At 38.4% G+C, this 17,061-nt stretch overlaps 1 protein-coding gene across 6 annotated transcripts in view; it reads right to left on the minus strand.

Moving 5' to 3' along the window:
• Folh1b (folate hydrolase 1B) overlaps positions 1-16,745 on the minus strand; it is a 77,714-nt gene extending 60,969 nt beyond the window's left edge. For all 6 annotated transcript variants that reach the window (XM_041646101.1, XM_041646218.1, XM_041646155.1 and 3 more), the window contains exons 1-4: positions 16,625-16,745; positions 14,148-14,256; positions 12,411-12,597; positions 10,296-10,397 (exon numbers count right to left, since the gene is read on the minus strand). In XM_041646101.1, coding sequence (XP_041502035.1) covers positions 10,296-10,397; positions 12,411-12,597; positions 14,148-14,256; positions 16,625-16,745 — 519 coding nt within the window. The remainder of the gene's footprint in view (positions 1-10,295; positions 10,398-12,410; positions 12,598-14,147; positions 14,257-16,624) is intronic.
• Positions 16,746-17,061: the final 316 nt, after the last annotated feature.

Raw genomic sequence — 17,061 nt, forward strand, 5'->3', positions numbered from 1 at the left:
GAGAGAAGAGATTAAATTGGTCTTCTCACATTTCTTGATTTTACTAGTAAGTTCTCACTTGGGAGAAACTCACAATTTTGGGGAGATTCCCCCCTTAAATATTGCAAAATGACAGCTATCTTTTGATCAACTGCCAATCATCATAAGATAAACTATTCTAGAGAACAGACTGGGGAAGGAATTGACTTAAAAATTTGCAAACAAAGTCTGTCACCTCACATTGAGGCAGGACCAAGGCCCTATCCCCTGTGTATAAGGATGGGGGATGGGGTGAAGATGGGGGAGCAGGAGGAGGGGAGGGAGGGGAAACTGGGATTGGTATAAAAATCAAATAAGTTTAAAAATCTTTGCAAACAAAAGTAACCAATAGATACACTCTCTAGGCAAGCTGTACTCTCGGTTGGAAAACGATTTTGCCTTCAACAATGGCTTTCTTGTAGGACTCACACTGTGCTGTTGTTCTGGTTGCAAAATAATCTCGTCCTTGGCTTGGAATTTTTCCTGATTCCTTCAGGCTTCTTTTTGTTTGCCCTTATCAATATGAGAATTTGGGTCAAAAAACAGTGGTTCTCAAAGAAACACCCATGAGCTTGTTGGTACATCCTCAGACCTGCTGAAACTCATGGGCTAAAATACAGAATCTGGGCTTTTCAAAATCTCCACTTATGACCAATCTTAAAACCTGAGAAATGCTACAGTAGGTTTATAGACATGCAATAGTTAATTAAAATAGCCCAATGTATGAGCCAGTGTTATAAGTTCCACAGGATTCAGAGTATATAGATTCAAGAATTAATGATGGAGAAATGTACTACATACACGTAAGAAACCTATATAATTAGTAGAGAATTAATACTCTTGTGATTGGGTTACAGATCACCCAGCAAATCACTATAGTCAGCACATGGCCTTCTATTTTAATGCAAATAGTGATAGCACAGAGAATGAAACCTTCTATATTGCAGAATAATTTAAGCATGTTGGAAGGAAATAAAAATAATGAAGGTTATGATTTCCTTTAAGAGAAGAGAAAAAACTATCTAGTGCAGACTAGTCTCAAACTCACAGCGATATCCCTGCCTCATTCTTCAGAGTTCTGGGGGTACTTTCTTATGAGTAGAATTAATTCTCTACTAATTATATAGGTTTCTTACGTGTATGTAGTACATTTCTCCATCATTAATTCTTGAATTTATATACAAACTAGCTGGGTATGGTTATAATTTTCTCTTCATAATATTTGGAAGTATAATCTGTTTTGACATAAAAATCTTTTAACGACAATACATTTCACAGTGCTCTCCAACTGACACACACTAAACTAATGCTCTAAGATTTTTTTTTAGTAATTTTAAGTAATTTATGTTTTTTAAGTAATTTAAAACTACATTTTATTTCTACAAGTACTATTATCTCATGGAATTTGTCCATATATTGGACTCTGATAAGGCAAATTAATCATTTGTTTGAAATGAAGTTCTATTAGTCAGTGTCTTGTATGCTATGCATCTTGTATGTCATATACATCTCTTTATAGAGAAATATTATAAATAATGATGACAACTATTTAAATGTTCAAAGTAAAAAAATATAAAGAAATAATTGGAAAAAATCAAAATTTGGAATTTTTTGTAAAAAACAAAATACAGGCAAAAAGACCCAATAATTGGAAACTTAGAAGATATTTGTGACATCTAAAATTGTTGGGGTTGTATGTTATACTTAAAAGACTGAAGAAATTGATAAAACTTAATAGGAAAAAAATGTCAGAAATTCTCCAGAAAAGGAAAATGGCTATAGTTAGTCATTGGCAAAGTGAAAGCCCAGATTGGGTGATGAATATGTATGAATGACCTCACTGGTAATGGAGAGAAACTCCAGTTTAAACAAATTAAAATAAACAAAATTATAGCTATATAATTTTGAATGTTTATGAAAATTTGAGGGAAGAGGGACATGCACACATTAAAAATAGGCATATAAACTGCTATAGGATAGATCGTGAAAGATTCTCTATTTGCTACAATGTAGCAATCTCTTTGTTTACTATACACAAAGAAACACTCAAAGACAGTATGACATTGCTGCAAAAAATGTGGAGTAAGTAACAAATTATGTGTTTGACACTAAAATACTGGGTAGTTAACTTGCTGAGAGCCCATGAGGACTCATGAGGACTAACCAATGCAACGGACCATTGTAATGAACACTGGAAGTGAGCACCACAGTTACCGTGACAACAGATCATCATGTTGAACACTATGACTGTCAGTGCCGACTACAACCGACCACAATAGTAACACTATAGTTTGCTATTACAACTGACCTCCATAGTGTTCACCATGGCTTTTCACCACAGTGAGCAAGACAACTAACATCCATAGTGGCTACTACAACCGACCAATATAGCTGTCAACCACAGATGATCATAATGAACACCACAACTAACTGCCCAAATGACTATGACAACTGATCTCTCAGACATTTGTAAGTCATGTGTAGGTACAAGAAACTGAACTCAGGTCCTCTCTGGAAGAGAAACCAGGGCTCTTAACCACTGAGCTATCTCTCCAGCATCTCTTCCACTTATAAACAAGGGTTTTCTCAGGCAGTAGTCACCTCTTTAGGGCTCAATACCCAGTACCACTCAAGATAGCAAACAAGCCATAGCAACACCACTAAATCAAATCATATGTAGGAATACAGTAAAATGTAGTTAACATTAAATATGTCACTACCCTGATGGTCATAGAAAGGAGCAAAGGGGCCTCCCTGCCCAGCCTGCTAGGGTGCTGGGACCGAATCCGAACCGGGGGGACAAAGGGGTGGCCAGTAGCTCCTTTGTTCCCATAGCCTGCCCGCAGCGAGCGGGGTGGGCCCTTTGTTTGCGAGCTAACCAAGCAGCGCGGAGTTTCGATCTGGGCACCGAGTGAAACCTCATTGTGGAGAAACATCTCTGGGGAGTGACATCACTGGGAAGGTACATCAGTGGGCAAGAAGACCTGATCCTATAAAAGAAGATCCAAAGGGGAGTATTGGGAGGAAGAGATGGGCAGACGCCAATGCAGGAATTCTCCCAACAATCTGACAAACAACACGAAACCACCAGAAGCCAGTGACCCCACAACAGGAGGACATGAACACCTTAATCAAGAAGAAGTAGAAAAAACTGACTTCATGAAAGTGATTGACACCCTTAAACAGCATATAAAAAACGCCCTTATAGAAATGGATGAGAAGTATAATAGAAAGTTCGAGGAATTGAGTAAATCAGTGAATGATACCCTAGGAAACCAAGGAAAAACAATCAAGCAGATAAAGGAAACAGTTCATGACTTGAAAACTGAAATGGAGGCAAAGAAGAAAACACAAACAGAGGGCCGACTGGACATGGAAAATCTAGGTAAATGAATAGAGACTACAGAATCAAGTATAACCAGCAGAATACAAGAGATAGAAGAAAGAATCTCAGATTCTGAGGATAACATAGAGAAAATAAACACTCTGATCAAAGAAAACAGCAAGTCCAACAAACTCTCATCACAAAACATTCAGGAAATATGGGACACAATAAAAAGACCAAACCTAAGAATAATTGGAGTAGAAGAAGGAGAAGAAGTGCAGCTCAACGGTACAGAAAATATACTTAATAAAATTATAGAAGAAAACTTTACCAACCTGAAGACAGATGTACCTATGAAGGTTCAAGAAGCATACAGAACACCAAATAGGCTGGATCAAAAGAAAACATCCCCTCGCCATATAATAATCAAAACACAAAATATACAGAATAAAGAAAGAATATTAAGAGCCGCAAAGGAAAAAGGCCAAGTTACTTATAAAGGTAAACCTATCAGACTTACACCTGACTTCTCTATGGAAACCATGAAAGCCAGAAGGTCCTGGATAGATGTTCTCCAAAAACTAAGAGACCACGGATGCAAGCCCAGAGTACTATATCCAGCCAAACTTTCATTCACTATAAATGGAGAAAACAAAATTTTCCAGGATAAAAACAAATTTAAACAATACGTAGCCACAAATCCAGCCTTACAGAAAATAATAGAAGGAAAACCACTAACCAAGGAGTCCAACAATGACCACAATAACTCAGACATCTAGAGACTCTTCACCAGGGCAAATCAAAGAAGGAAAACACACAAACCCTACTACTTAAAAAGTGACCGGAGTTAACAACCACTGGTCATTAATATCACTTAATATCAATGGGCTCAACTCACCTATTAAAAGGCGCAGGCTAAGAGATTGGATAAGAAAACAGGATCCAACATTCTGCTGTCTACAAGAAACACACCTCAACCACAAAGACAGGCACCTACTCAGAGTAAAGGACTGGGAAAAGGCTTATCAAGCAAATGGATCTAAGAAACAAGCAGGTGTGGCCATACTAATTTCTAACAAAGTTGACTTCAAACTTAAATCAATCAGAAGAGATGGAGAGGGACATTTTATACTCATAACAGGAACAATTCATCAGGAAGAAGTCTCAATCCTGAATATCTATGCCCCTAATATAAAAGCACCCACGTACGTAAAAGAAACATTACTAAAACTCATGGCAGCCATCAAACCGAACTCACTAATAGTAGGAGACTTCAACACTCCTCTCTCACCAATGGACAGGTCAATCAGACAGAAACCTAACAGAGAAATTAGAGAATTAATGGAGGTAATGAAGCAAATGGATTTAACAGACATCTATAGATTATTCCACCCAAAGAGGAAAGAATATACCTTCTTCTCTGCAGGTCATGGAACCTTCTCGAAAATTGACCACGTACTTGGTAACAAAGCGAACTTACACAGTTACAAAAAAATATTAGTAACCACCTGTGTCTTATCAGATCACCATGGATTAAAGTTAGAATTCAACAACAATGCTACCCCAAGAAAGCCTACAAACTCATGGAAACTGAACAGTCAACTACTGAACCATACCTGGATTAAGGAAGAAATAAAGAAAGAAATTAAAGTCTTCCTTGAATTCAATGAAAATAAAGAAACAACATACTCGAACTTATGGGACACTATGAAAGCAGTCCCGAGAGGAAAGTTCAGAGCACTAAGTGCCCACCTAAAGAAAACAGAGAAAGCACATATTGGAGACTTAACAGCCCACTTGAAAGCTCTAGAAAAAAAAGAAGCAGACTCACCTAGGAGGAGTAGAAGACTGGAAATAATCAAATTGAGGGCTGAAATCAACAAAATAGAAACACAGAAAACAATCCAAAGAATCAATGAAACAAAAAGCTGGTTCCTGGAGAAAATCAACAAGATTGATAAACCCCTATCCAAACTAATCAAACGAAAGAGAGAGAACACGCAAATTAATAAGATCAGAAATGAAAAGGGGGACATAACCACAGACACAGAGGAAATTCAGAGAGTCATTAGATCTTACTACAAAAGCCTGTATGCCACAAAACTGGAAAATGTAAAAGAAATGGACGCTTTTTTAGATAAATACCATTTACCAAAACTAAACCAGGACCAGGTGAACAATCTAAACAGACCTGTTAGTTGCGAAGAATTAGAAGCTGTTATCAAAAACCTCCCTACCAAAAAAAGCCCAGGACCAGATGGTTTCAATGCAGAATTCTACCAGAACTTCCAAGAAGACCTAATACCTATACTCCTTAATGTATTTCACAATATAGAAACAGAAGGGTCATTACCAAATTCCTTTTATGAAGCCACAATTACTCTGATACCAAAACCACTCAAAGACTCAACCAGGAAAGAGAACTACAGGCCAATCTCACTCATGAATATTGACGCAAAAATCCTCAACAAAATACTGGCAAATCGAATCCAAGAACACATCCGAAAAATTATCCATTATGATCAAGTAGGCTTCATTCCTCAGATGCAGGGCTGGTTCAACATACGAAAATCTATCAATGTAATCCAGCATATAAATAAACTGAAAGAAAAAAACCATATGATCATTTCATTAGATGCTGAAAAAGCATTTGACAAAATTCAACATCCATTTATGTTAAAAGTCTTGGAGAGATTAGGGATACAAGGGTCATACCTAAATATAATAAAAGCTATATACAACAAGCCGACGGCTAACATCAAATTAAACGGAGAGAAACTCAAAGCCATCCCACTTAACTCAGGAACACGGCAAGGCTGTCCACTCTCGCCATACCTCTTCAATATAGTGCTTGAAGTTCTAGCAATAGCAATAAGACAACATAATGGGATCAAGGGGATTCGAATTGGAAAGGAAGAAGTTAAACTTTCGTTATTTGCAGATGATATGATAGTGTACATAAGCGACCCCCAAAACTCCACCAAAGAACTTATACAGCTGATAAACAGCTTTAGTAATGTGGCAGGATACAAGATCAACTCCAAAAAATCAGTTGCCCTCTTATACACAAAGGATATGGAAGCAGAGAGGGAAATCAGAGAAGCGTCACCATTCACGATAGCCACAAACAGCATAAAATATCTTGGGGTAAATCTAACCAAGGAAGTGAAAGATCTATTTGACAAGAACTTTAAGGCATTGAAGAAAGAAATTGAAGAGGATACCAAAAAATGGATGGACCTCCCTTACTCTTGGATTGGGAGGATCAACATAGTAAAAATGAAAATTCTACCAAAGGCAATTTATAGATTCAATGCAATCCCCATCAAGATCCCATCAAAATTCTTCACAGATCTGGAGAAGACAATAATCAACTTTATATGGAAAAACAAAAAACCCAGGATAGCCAAAACAATCCTATACAATAAAGGATCTTCTGGAGGCATTACCATCCCTGACTTCAAACTCTATTACAGAGCTACAGTAATGAAAACAGTGTGGTACTGGCATAAAAACAGAGAAGTCGACCAATGGAATCGTATAGAAGACCCGGATTTTATCCCACAAACCTATGAACACCTCATTTTCGATAAAGGAGCTAAAAGTACACAATGGAAGAAAGAAAGCATCTTCAACAAATGGTGCTGGCACAACTGGATGTCAACGTGTAGAAGAATGAAAATAGACCCATATCTCTCACCATGCACAAAACTCAAGTCCAAATGGATTAAAGACCTCAATATCAGTCCGAACACACTGAACCTGATAGAAGAGAAAGTGGGAAATACCCTACAACAGATGGGCACAGGAGATCGCTTCCTATGTATAACCCCAGAAGCACAGACATTAAGGGCAACATTGAATAAATGGGACCTACTTAAACTGAGAAGCTTCTGTAAAGCAAAGGACATGGTCACTAAGACACAAAGGCAACCTACTGACTGGGAGAAGATCTTCACCAACCCCGCAACAGACAAAGGTCTGATCTCCAAAATATATAGAGAACTCAAGAAACTAGACTTTAAAATGCTAATTAACCCAATTAAAAAATGGGGCACTGAACTGAACAGAGAATTCTCAACAGAAGAAGTTCAAATGGCCAAAAGACACTTAAGGTCGTGCTCAACTTCCTTAGCGATCAGGGAAATGCAAATCAAAACAACTTTGAGATATCATCTTACACCTGTCAGAATGGCTAAAGTCAAAAACACCAAGGATAACCTTTGCTGGAGAGGCTGTGGAAGAACGGGTACCCTCATCCATTGCTGGTGGGAATGCAATCTTGTGCAACCACTGTGGAAGTCAGTGTTTCGGTTTCTCAGGAAATTCGGGATCAACTTATCCCTGGACCCAGCAATACCACTCTTGGGAATATACCCAAGAGATGCTCTATCAAATGACAAAAGCATTTGTTCAACTATGTTCATAGCAGTATTATTTGTAATAGCCAGAACCTGGAAACAACCTAGATGCCCTTCAATGGAAGAATGGATGAAGAAAGTATGGAATATATACCCGCTAGAGTACTACGCTGCAGTAAAAAACAATGACTTCTCGAATTTTGCATGCAAATGGATGGAAATAGAAAACACTATCCTGAGTGAGGTGTCCCAGACCCAAAAAGATGAATATGGGATGTACTCACTCATAATTGGTTTCTAGCCATAGATAAGGACCACGGAGTCTACATTAGGTGAACCTAAAGAAGCTAAGGAAGAAGGTGAACCCAAGGAAAAACATATAGTTGTCCTCTTGGCTAAGGGAAGTAGACCAAATTTCTGGGGAGAAAATGGGATCTGGGGGGGGGGTGGGATGGGGGTAAGGGGAGATGGGGAGAGAAAAGGTAGAAGGGAAGGAGGGGGGACCTGGGAAACATGAGAATTGGGATAAAGGAAAGGTGGATAGGGGAGCACGGAACCACAATTCTTAGTTAAGGGAGCCACTTTAGGGTGGGCAAGCGACTTGACCCTAGAGGGGCTCCCTAGTGCCCAAGATGAGGTTCCCAGTTAGTTCCTTGGGCAGCTGAGGATTGGGAACCTGAAATGACCTATCCTAGAGCAATACTGACGAATATCTTGCATATCATCATAGAATCTTCATCTGGTGATGGATAGAGATAGAGACAGAGACCCACACAGGAGCACTGGACTGAGCTCCCAAGGTCCCAAGGAGGAGCAGAAGGAGGGAGAACATGAGCAAAGAATTCGGGACCACGAGGCGTGCATCCACCCACTGAGACAGTGAAGCTGATCTACGGGGAGCTCACCAAGGCCAGCTGGACTGTGACCGAAAAAGCATGGGATAAAACCGGACTCTCTGAACATGGCGAACAATGTGGGCTGATGAGACACCAAGGACAATGGCAGGGGGTTTTGATCCTACTTAATGTGCTGGCTTTGTGGGAGCCTAGCCAGTTTGGATGTTCACCTTCCTAGATATGGACGGAGCGGGGAGGACCTAGGACTTAACACAGGGCAGGGAACCAGGACTGCTCTGTGGACTGGGGAAGGAGGGGGAGAGGAGTGGGGGGTGGGGGAGAAGGGTGGGAGGAGGGGGAGAATTCTGGGAGGAGGGGAAGGGAAATGGGAGGCTGGGAGGAGGTGGAAACTTGTTTTTTGTTCATGTTTTTTTTCTTCTTTTCGCAATAAAAAAAAAGAAAGGAGCAAAGGTACAGACAAAATACATTAAGAGATTTAAATGCTATAAAGGGAATATAATAACAAAATACTAAAATACAATAAAAGGAAAGCCTGAGAAATGGAAAAAGAAAGAATCATCCAAAATATTTTTAAGGGAAAATCACATGAGAAAGAGGAGAGAGAGAAAGAGAGAGAGGGAGAGAGAGAGAGAAAGACTAAATAAAAAATAAAAAAATCTGGGAGCAGTGTGGAATAAACAGAGACACTGAAACAGAAATCAATAATTTTTCCCTTTAACTTAAATACTTCAATTAGATCAGAGAGGGCTCTTTCATGTTCTCTGTCCTCACCAAACTGGTTGGTGTTGTGTTTTTGCTAAGGACTTCTGGGCTGGTTCAGGGGTCAGTGGTACATGGTGGAGGCATAGCTCCATCCTGTCTCCCCAGTAGGCCAAATATGAGTTCCTTCAAACATTTAGGGAACTTGGCTCAGACAATTCCAGAGGATTTTTGCCTCAAAATAAAAAAGAATAAAATAAGTCACAAATGAGTTCACAATGGAATGGACTATTGGGAGGTGGGAAAACTGGAAGGTAAATGTGACTGGAGGAAATGGGCCCCTGGGACCCTTAGAAGCATATATTATCCCTGGGGATCTTCTTTTCCCTGTCTTCTCTTTCCCAGTCACAATGATGGTGTTACTAAAACATGTCTTTTTATCATAATGGCCTACCTAATGGGCCTTGAGTGACCATGAATCCAGCCCTCTAAAATTTCAATTCAAAATAAATCCTCTATCTTTCCAGTTGCTTATTTTAAGCATTTTAATTTTGACATAGTAATGAAATATGCAGAGATACACAACACATATAAACACACACAAATACACACACATTCTCACACACACACACAAACACATTCTCTCTCACACACGCCCACATGCACAGATGAACAAGGATTGCCTTCATGATGTGTAAAATTGAGAAGAGGCTTAAGGAAATTTTCTGAACTAATGGCAACGCTATGTACATCAATAGGATTTTGGTTACACAGAAGTGTGTATTTGTCAAAATTCAAAAATATGTAAGTTTGCACATCGAATTAGAGCAAATTTTATTCTTAAAAGCACCATGAACAACAACAAAAGAATTCTATACTTCTCTCTTACTCAGATAGCCTAGTTTGTTATGTGTGGAAAAGGAATAAATTTGAATTATCTGGAAATCCTTCTTATTACAGTTTAATTATTGCCTGAATGTATGAGAAAATGGGACTCCTGCTCGACATTTGTATTGTAGTGTGCTACATTGTTACCTCTGGTGTCCCTTGTGGAGAGAAGGCACTGAAAGGAGCCACAACATCTGAGATGTTCTCATACCCTGGAGGTGACTGCTCAGACAATGATGTGTTGAAAATCTAGAGAAACAAACAAGAAAATGAAGAGCAAATCAGTTAAAGTTTATCACAAGCAAACAAGCCAGAAAATGCTTCCATCTCGCCTGCCAGTAATCACACTGGTTATACACAGGTGCTCCACAGTAGGCTAGAAGAGATTCAGCCTCACGAGGATTCCAGATAACAACATCCCAGATACACGGGTGCTCCTCAATAGGCTAGAAGAAATTCAGCCTCATGAGCACCCCAGAAAACAGCAGGCCAGATACTCAGGTGCTCCACAGTAGGCTAGTAGAGATTCAGCCTCTTGAGGGGCCTATAAAAGCTTATAAGCAGCAATTTCTGCTTAAGGAGATAATGTCCACAGACATTGCTTTAAAGTCCTCAAAGAAAAATATAGCCTTGCTATTAAAGGCAGTAAACTATTAAAATAAGGCTAGAACAATTTGAATATCAAATTTACTTTAACAAAAAGGTTACATAGTTGAGAGATCCATCCTCAATAGTACTCAGAGACAATGACCCCAACATTCATACTTGAAAAAATAAAAAAAAAACACTAACCAAAATACGAATCTCTGTATCTATTTGAGAATGTCATCATTGAATTGGAATATCAAGGATATTAAAAACCTCCAAAAATGGCAAACAAATAAAAATAATTTAAGAATAAAAATGGAAATTAGAAAGCAATTACACATCAGTGATTACTGAAATACCTCTTATCCAAACTTGTGAGAGTTAGTTAAAGCAGTTGTAAGAGAACATGAATCTCACAATTTATTAAAGACTGGATAGCAGTAAGTTGAGTATTCTTCAGAACATGCTACAAGGAATAGCAAAGTCAACACAAAGACAGTAATAAAGAAAATCTAAGGTTAGAGAGTAATTAATAAAACATGAAGTTACAGAACACTGCTAAAGAAAAGCTTAGTTATTTGAATACATTAGCAAACATGACATATCTCTGACAAAATCAATAAGGACAAAATAGCAAAATCAATAGTAGGTATATATTTAGATATTATATAAATTTTAAAATGTGGCAATATGTGAAGAATAATGGAGGTTAAAAAAACTTGAAATTCAAAGTAGAAAAATGCTTATTTTTTACTCTTTTAAGTTTGTATTTCTGTATCTCACTGCAGTACTTTGTCAACAAAACATCTGTGCACCAGCCCATAGTTATATTAACAGTAAGATATAACTTCTCATTATACCACCACCACTGCTGTAACGTTATTATTTTTTGAGACAAAAGTTTCAATATGTAATCCAAGCTGGTCAAGAATTCATGAGTCCACATTGGCCTTGAATCTCTTATCTTTCTTACTCAGGTTCCCTAATGCTGGGATTAGAGACAGACACTATCAAAACTAAATAAAAATATGATTTCAAAGGTGAAAGTTGATATAAAGAATACATATTTTAAAAGTATTAATTGCCTTATGGCAATTAAAAGTTATACTACTTGTTTTAGTTCTTCTATGCAATCAATTTATCAAGACCAACTGGTTTTCACTGAGTTTGAAATATTAAAGAATAATACAGTTTTGAATATATAACTTTGCAGAGAATGTTTTAATCAATTCAAATTTTTTATTTATTTTACATCCCAATTACAGTTTTCCCTCTCTCTTCTCCTCCCATGCCCTCCCCTCCTCTCTCCCTTCTGTCACCCCAATAGACCCTTGCTAGCTCAAACCCACACTGGCTCTGTAAATATCCTGGCTAACACTAAATCTGTGTGATATCTTTATACTTTAAACCCATGAGAGTCTGTTTACCTGCTCAGAATCTTAACTATATATTGTATTTGAAATTGGCATAGAATACTAAAAAATAGAAAGTAAGCATTCATAAAAAAAATCTTCCCTAAATCACACTAAGTTCAAATACTCTAAGAAATAAACTGACATTGATAAGGAGATTTTAAAGGCAAATCTCAAAAGTCAATAATATTGAGTTTGTTATATATGTGAACATGATACAAGATTACGGTGGAATGTTTCCTATATTCTCTCCTTTTCTTACCTCATTTCTGTCTCCATCAATTATTGAGATGTAGTTGGGATGAGTCTCATTTGGGAAAGACAGCAGCACATCGTAATGGGACAACTCAACCGAATCCAGGCCAAATTCCTTCCACTGGGCATAAATTTGCTTTGCAAGCTCAAAATTGTGTTCTGTTCCAGCCAAATGTGGTGTGCGTGTAAAATTACTGTTGAAGAAACATTGAAAATGTTTAAACATTAATGTTTATTTTGTTTTAATCTCCAATAAGCAACAATACAAAACTACTATTATCACGCCTCCAATGCAGAATATAGTGGAGTAAATACAATCTGCAGAGGGTTTTCCATAAAGAAGTTTAAACCCAAGCCTTTCATTCAACAGGGTCCTTCTGAAATCAGTGGAAGCAATGGTTTTCATGGTTTTTAAACTCCATTGTAATTGATACAGGCACATATGCATATGTCTACTAATATAAAACTCAATCCATATGTGAATATTTAATCGTATTTTTATATCAAATAGCTTTGTATTCATTAGGAAATCCTTCAATCATTAGGGGGTTTACAAACAATTTTGACACCTTATTTTAAACGCTGAAAACTATAAACCATTAGTAGTAGTTGGATACACTAAATATACATTCACACATTTTATTTTTAACTAAGTATACATTTAACTTTGTGACAACTTTTAGCTTTTAATTTCTTGCATTGTTGAGGATCAAACCAGGGCCTTGTATATGTTCAGTGGTAGAGGTCTTGTCTAGAATGTGCAAGGCACAATACTTTTAAGTTTATTTATCTCTTTTGCTTTAAACTATTTCAATAAGAATAGAATTTGTCTGTAAATTTGCAAAACATCTGTTTTCCAATTTCATCCTTATCACAGTATCTTTACTCTTATCTTCATAGATATGAGGATAAAAGCTTAAGAAGGTTCATTATTCACTCAAAGTTACTGCCCTATCAATGAGCCAAGATGGAGTTTGAACAACTGTGCAGTTTTAAAGTCAACTTTTTCTTGATTAAAACACACTATCTTTCTTTAAAGGACGAGTCTACAAAGTAAGTTCTTCAGTCCAAATTAGGTCACGACCTGTTTTCCTTGCAGTCCATAGGCAAAGAACAGCTTTGCATTTTAAGTAGTTGAGTAAACACGACGGACTTTGCAATGCATCAACATATAAGAATCAAATTTCAGTGCTCGCGAGTACAATTTGATCGGAACTGGCACATGTAGCTAGTTGCCTCATGCTTCCTATGGCTTCTTTTGCACTGCAGGAGCAAGATTAAGCAGTTGTGACAGATATTTGCTGGCTTGCAATGGCTAGTCTTTTTTTATAATAAACATTTTTAATTTATTTATTATGTATACAATATTCTTTCTGTGTGTATGCCTGAAGGCCAGAAGAGGGCACCAGACCTCATCACAGATGGTTGTGAGCCACGATGTGGGTGCTGGGAATTGAACTCAGGACCTTTGGAAGAGTAGGCACTGCTCTTAACCGCTGAGCCATCTCTCCAGCCCCATGGCTAGTCTTTTTACATGGAATATTTGTTGACTCCACTCCGGAAGCTTTCTAATGATCTGCAGTTAAAGTTGAAGCTGTAATATTCCTCTATGAAATGGAATACAAGATCCTCAATAAACAAAACATTGAAAAAAGCGAAAATTTTGTATATGAAATGCTGTAACAAACCATCTAAACAGAACAATATTTTTTATATAATGTCCAACTTTTAAGTATATGCTTACTATAAAAAGTTTTTGATGTTCTCAGCCTTCAATTCTTGTAAAAATAACTTCTTCATGCCAGCATTGGGAACAATACCAGTAGATTCACTGGAAGCTTTTATAAACCATCCTGAAAAATATAAAGATATGAATGAGATATGAACTTAGGGTTGGGTCTTATTTTTATGTCAGACACAGTTAATTATCTTCTGTATTAGCTAGAATTTTGATGTTTTCTTTCCCTTGCTTGTTTCTATGTGGGAAAGAGCATATCAGTATATACTTTTTTAATTTCAAAGCAAGCACAATGTATTTTAACCAAATTTCAGTTTATGTGTATTGCTGTTACTTCTCAGAAAAGTCTAATAAGGAGATCAATTTGGTAGTATTGTGCAAACTATTGTAGATAAGATGTTTTGAGAATGTATCCTTTTCTACATTATCTTCTTTTTGCCCATAATTGCTTGCTTTTCTATAGAGCTAGAATAGAATAAGTATTTAACAAATGATTATAATGAATTAATTATGAGTACACTGACTAGAGAGATTGCTCAGCAGTTAAGGGCATATATTGTTCTTGCAGTCCAAGTTTGATTCCCAGCTCCAAGATCTGGCAGCTCACAATTATCTGTAACTTAAGCTCCCAGGAAAGTAAATCCCTCTTCTTAACTCTGTGGACACCCCGTTCTCTCATCCTATACATGGACATCCCCACATATGTGAACATTTGCAGATACTCAAAAGGAGAATCTTGATCATGACTATATTTCAAGTGTTTAAATTATTTCAAGGCATTAAATAAAACCCAAACTTTTAGTCTGCTTTGAATTTGAAACTAAAGCAACATGTACTGACATGACATTTTTGTTTCCCATTGAAACAGACTTGAGAACTCAAAGGTGGGAAACCACAATGCACTACAATGTACTCCATAGCCCTGTAAGAAATCCAGTGCCCAGAAAACCAGAGACACTTTTTAACCAGCTCCTTAGCCCCTGGTCCCATGAGTCTATTTTAATCTGAAAAGAATAGGGCATCATCGCAGGGTTTGCTGAGTACCTGGTCGGGGAGTACAGAAGGTTACCCAGACAACCTTCATGGAACTTTTCATGTTTTTGATCACATATGCACAAACACAGAAGCACATAAATAAGCACGTGGAGACACATGGACCGAAAGGAATATATTATCCTCCCTGTGTCTAAAACTAAGGGACCTGGAGATGAGTGTGAGATTAGGGGAGAACACCCTGAGAATGATAGATTAGAACCAAGGTCTGAAGAGAACTCCACAGGAAGAAGATAGAGTCCTGTGGGGGAGACAGAACACACAAACAAACTCACTCACTGAGCAGTGAAACCAAGGATTATAGTGAGAGTTACAAAGCAGAAACAATGAATTGCCTTTAGGACACACAGCCTTTTTGAATCCCCGGCTAGCCTTCCCAAGTCTCGTTTCTCACTTTTAAACTGAAATAAGGGAAAATCAATTTAAGTCGTCTTTCTAAGCAAATACCTCACTGAAGTCCCACAACAATCATAGGTGGTTACTGATGTCTTTATATTAGTTAAGATTGGAGGGTATGGATTAATGCTACCCAACTGCTCCATAACCTGTTTTACATATCCCACGAAGGATACTCCGAATTCACAGCCAAGAGGGCCGACTTGGATAACATCTTAGACCGGCCTGTGTGTTAAAATCGGTTACAAAAGAAGACCTGAGCATTGTTCTAGGACAGCTTCACATGCTGTTTCGTGTTCTATTCTCTGTAAGTTGCTCATATTAGCTGCATCGTAAAGATGGAGAATCTAAGGCGAAAAGAGGCGCAGTGACTGTTTCACAGCGAGGATTAGAGATGCATTTCTGAATGCATAAGTGTGTTAGCCTGTGTTGCTCAAGTTTTCTTACGGAGTTGGGCTCAATCTGAACTAAGCTCAAAGACCTCCTGGTAAGAATACGGTGAGAAAGTGCTGACAGCAATTAACATTTCAGCATTTGCCACTGTTAGGCCTAAGGAAGAATGCCAACTGAAAGGAACTCCTTTCAGAGCGATGCCCTGAATGTGGTGGTACCCCCAGAAACCGGCCCAGGAACGAGCTAGAAGAAATCCCAAGCAGGCAAAAGCAACTCCATGCCAATCCTGCTGATTGATCTGGATCAGCCGCCACCGGGGAGCTCTTCTAAGAAGTGTGGCGTCTTGCAGGATTCCAGTGGGTCAAACCTAGCTCAGGTTCCGCTTTTTTGTATTTTAAATCTGACTTTAATCTGTGCAGCGCAATCCTACAAGCAGTTTATTCAAAACTCAGTCTGGTACAGAGGCCAGCAAATCACCACTTAACCCATAGGGATTACTCCCTCCTCCTCCCACCGCCCCTAATCAGGACATTAGGGGAGACCCACAACATGATCGCCTCTGGGTGCAGACAGAGTAGAGAAGGGAAGGAAAGGGAGGTGGACGAGTCGGGATCCTATGGTTTGCCCCGCGATCATCCTACCAAAGACAAAGCCAATGATGAAGATTCCGGAGAAAGCCAGCACCAGTGTCCCGGCGCAGAGCCAGCGCTGGCGGCGTCCCGGATCCACCGCGGAGTCGCTGTCTTGCAGCGGGTTCCACATCTCGGTCAACTGTGGGCTTGCTCGCCCTTCGGGTTTCTTGTGGCCCCGCAACAGCGCCTCTGCTGGCCAAAATTTCCTCCCACTACTGCCCTGGGGAATAGAAGTTGTTCCCAAGACTTTCTCCTCCCCCATATATTTCTCTTTTGCTCTAAACCAATTGTAGTTACGCTAAGGGAATGTCTACCTCCTAAAAAGAAAACTTGGCCTCTTTTGAGTGATACTTTGCGGTTCTCTTTGAAACTTTACTGACAGGCTACTTAGAGAGATAAACAACACCGGTAAGGAACGATAATGTGCCAAATAACACAGCATGTAT

This window comes from Microtus oregoni, unplaced genomic scaffold, assembly GCF_018167655.1.
Source record: "Microtus oregoni isolate MIOR12 unplaced genomic scaffold, Mior012 000000F_ref0000247, whole genome shotgun sequence".
NCBI lineage: Eukaryota > Metazoa > Chordata > Mammalia > Rodentia > Cricetidae > Microtus > Microtus oregoni.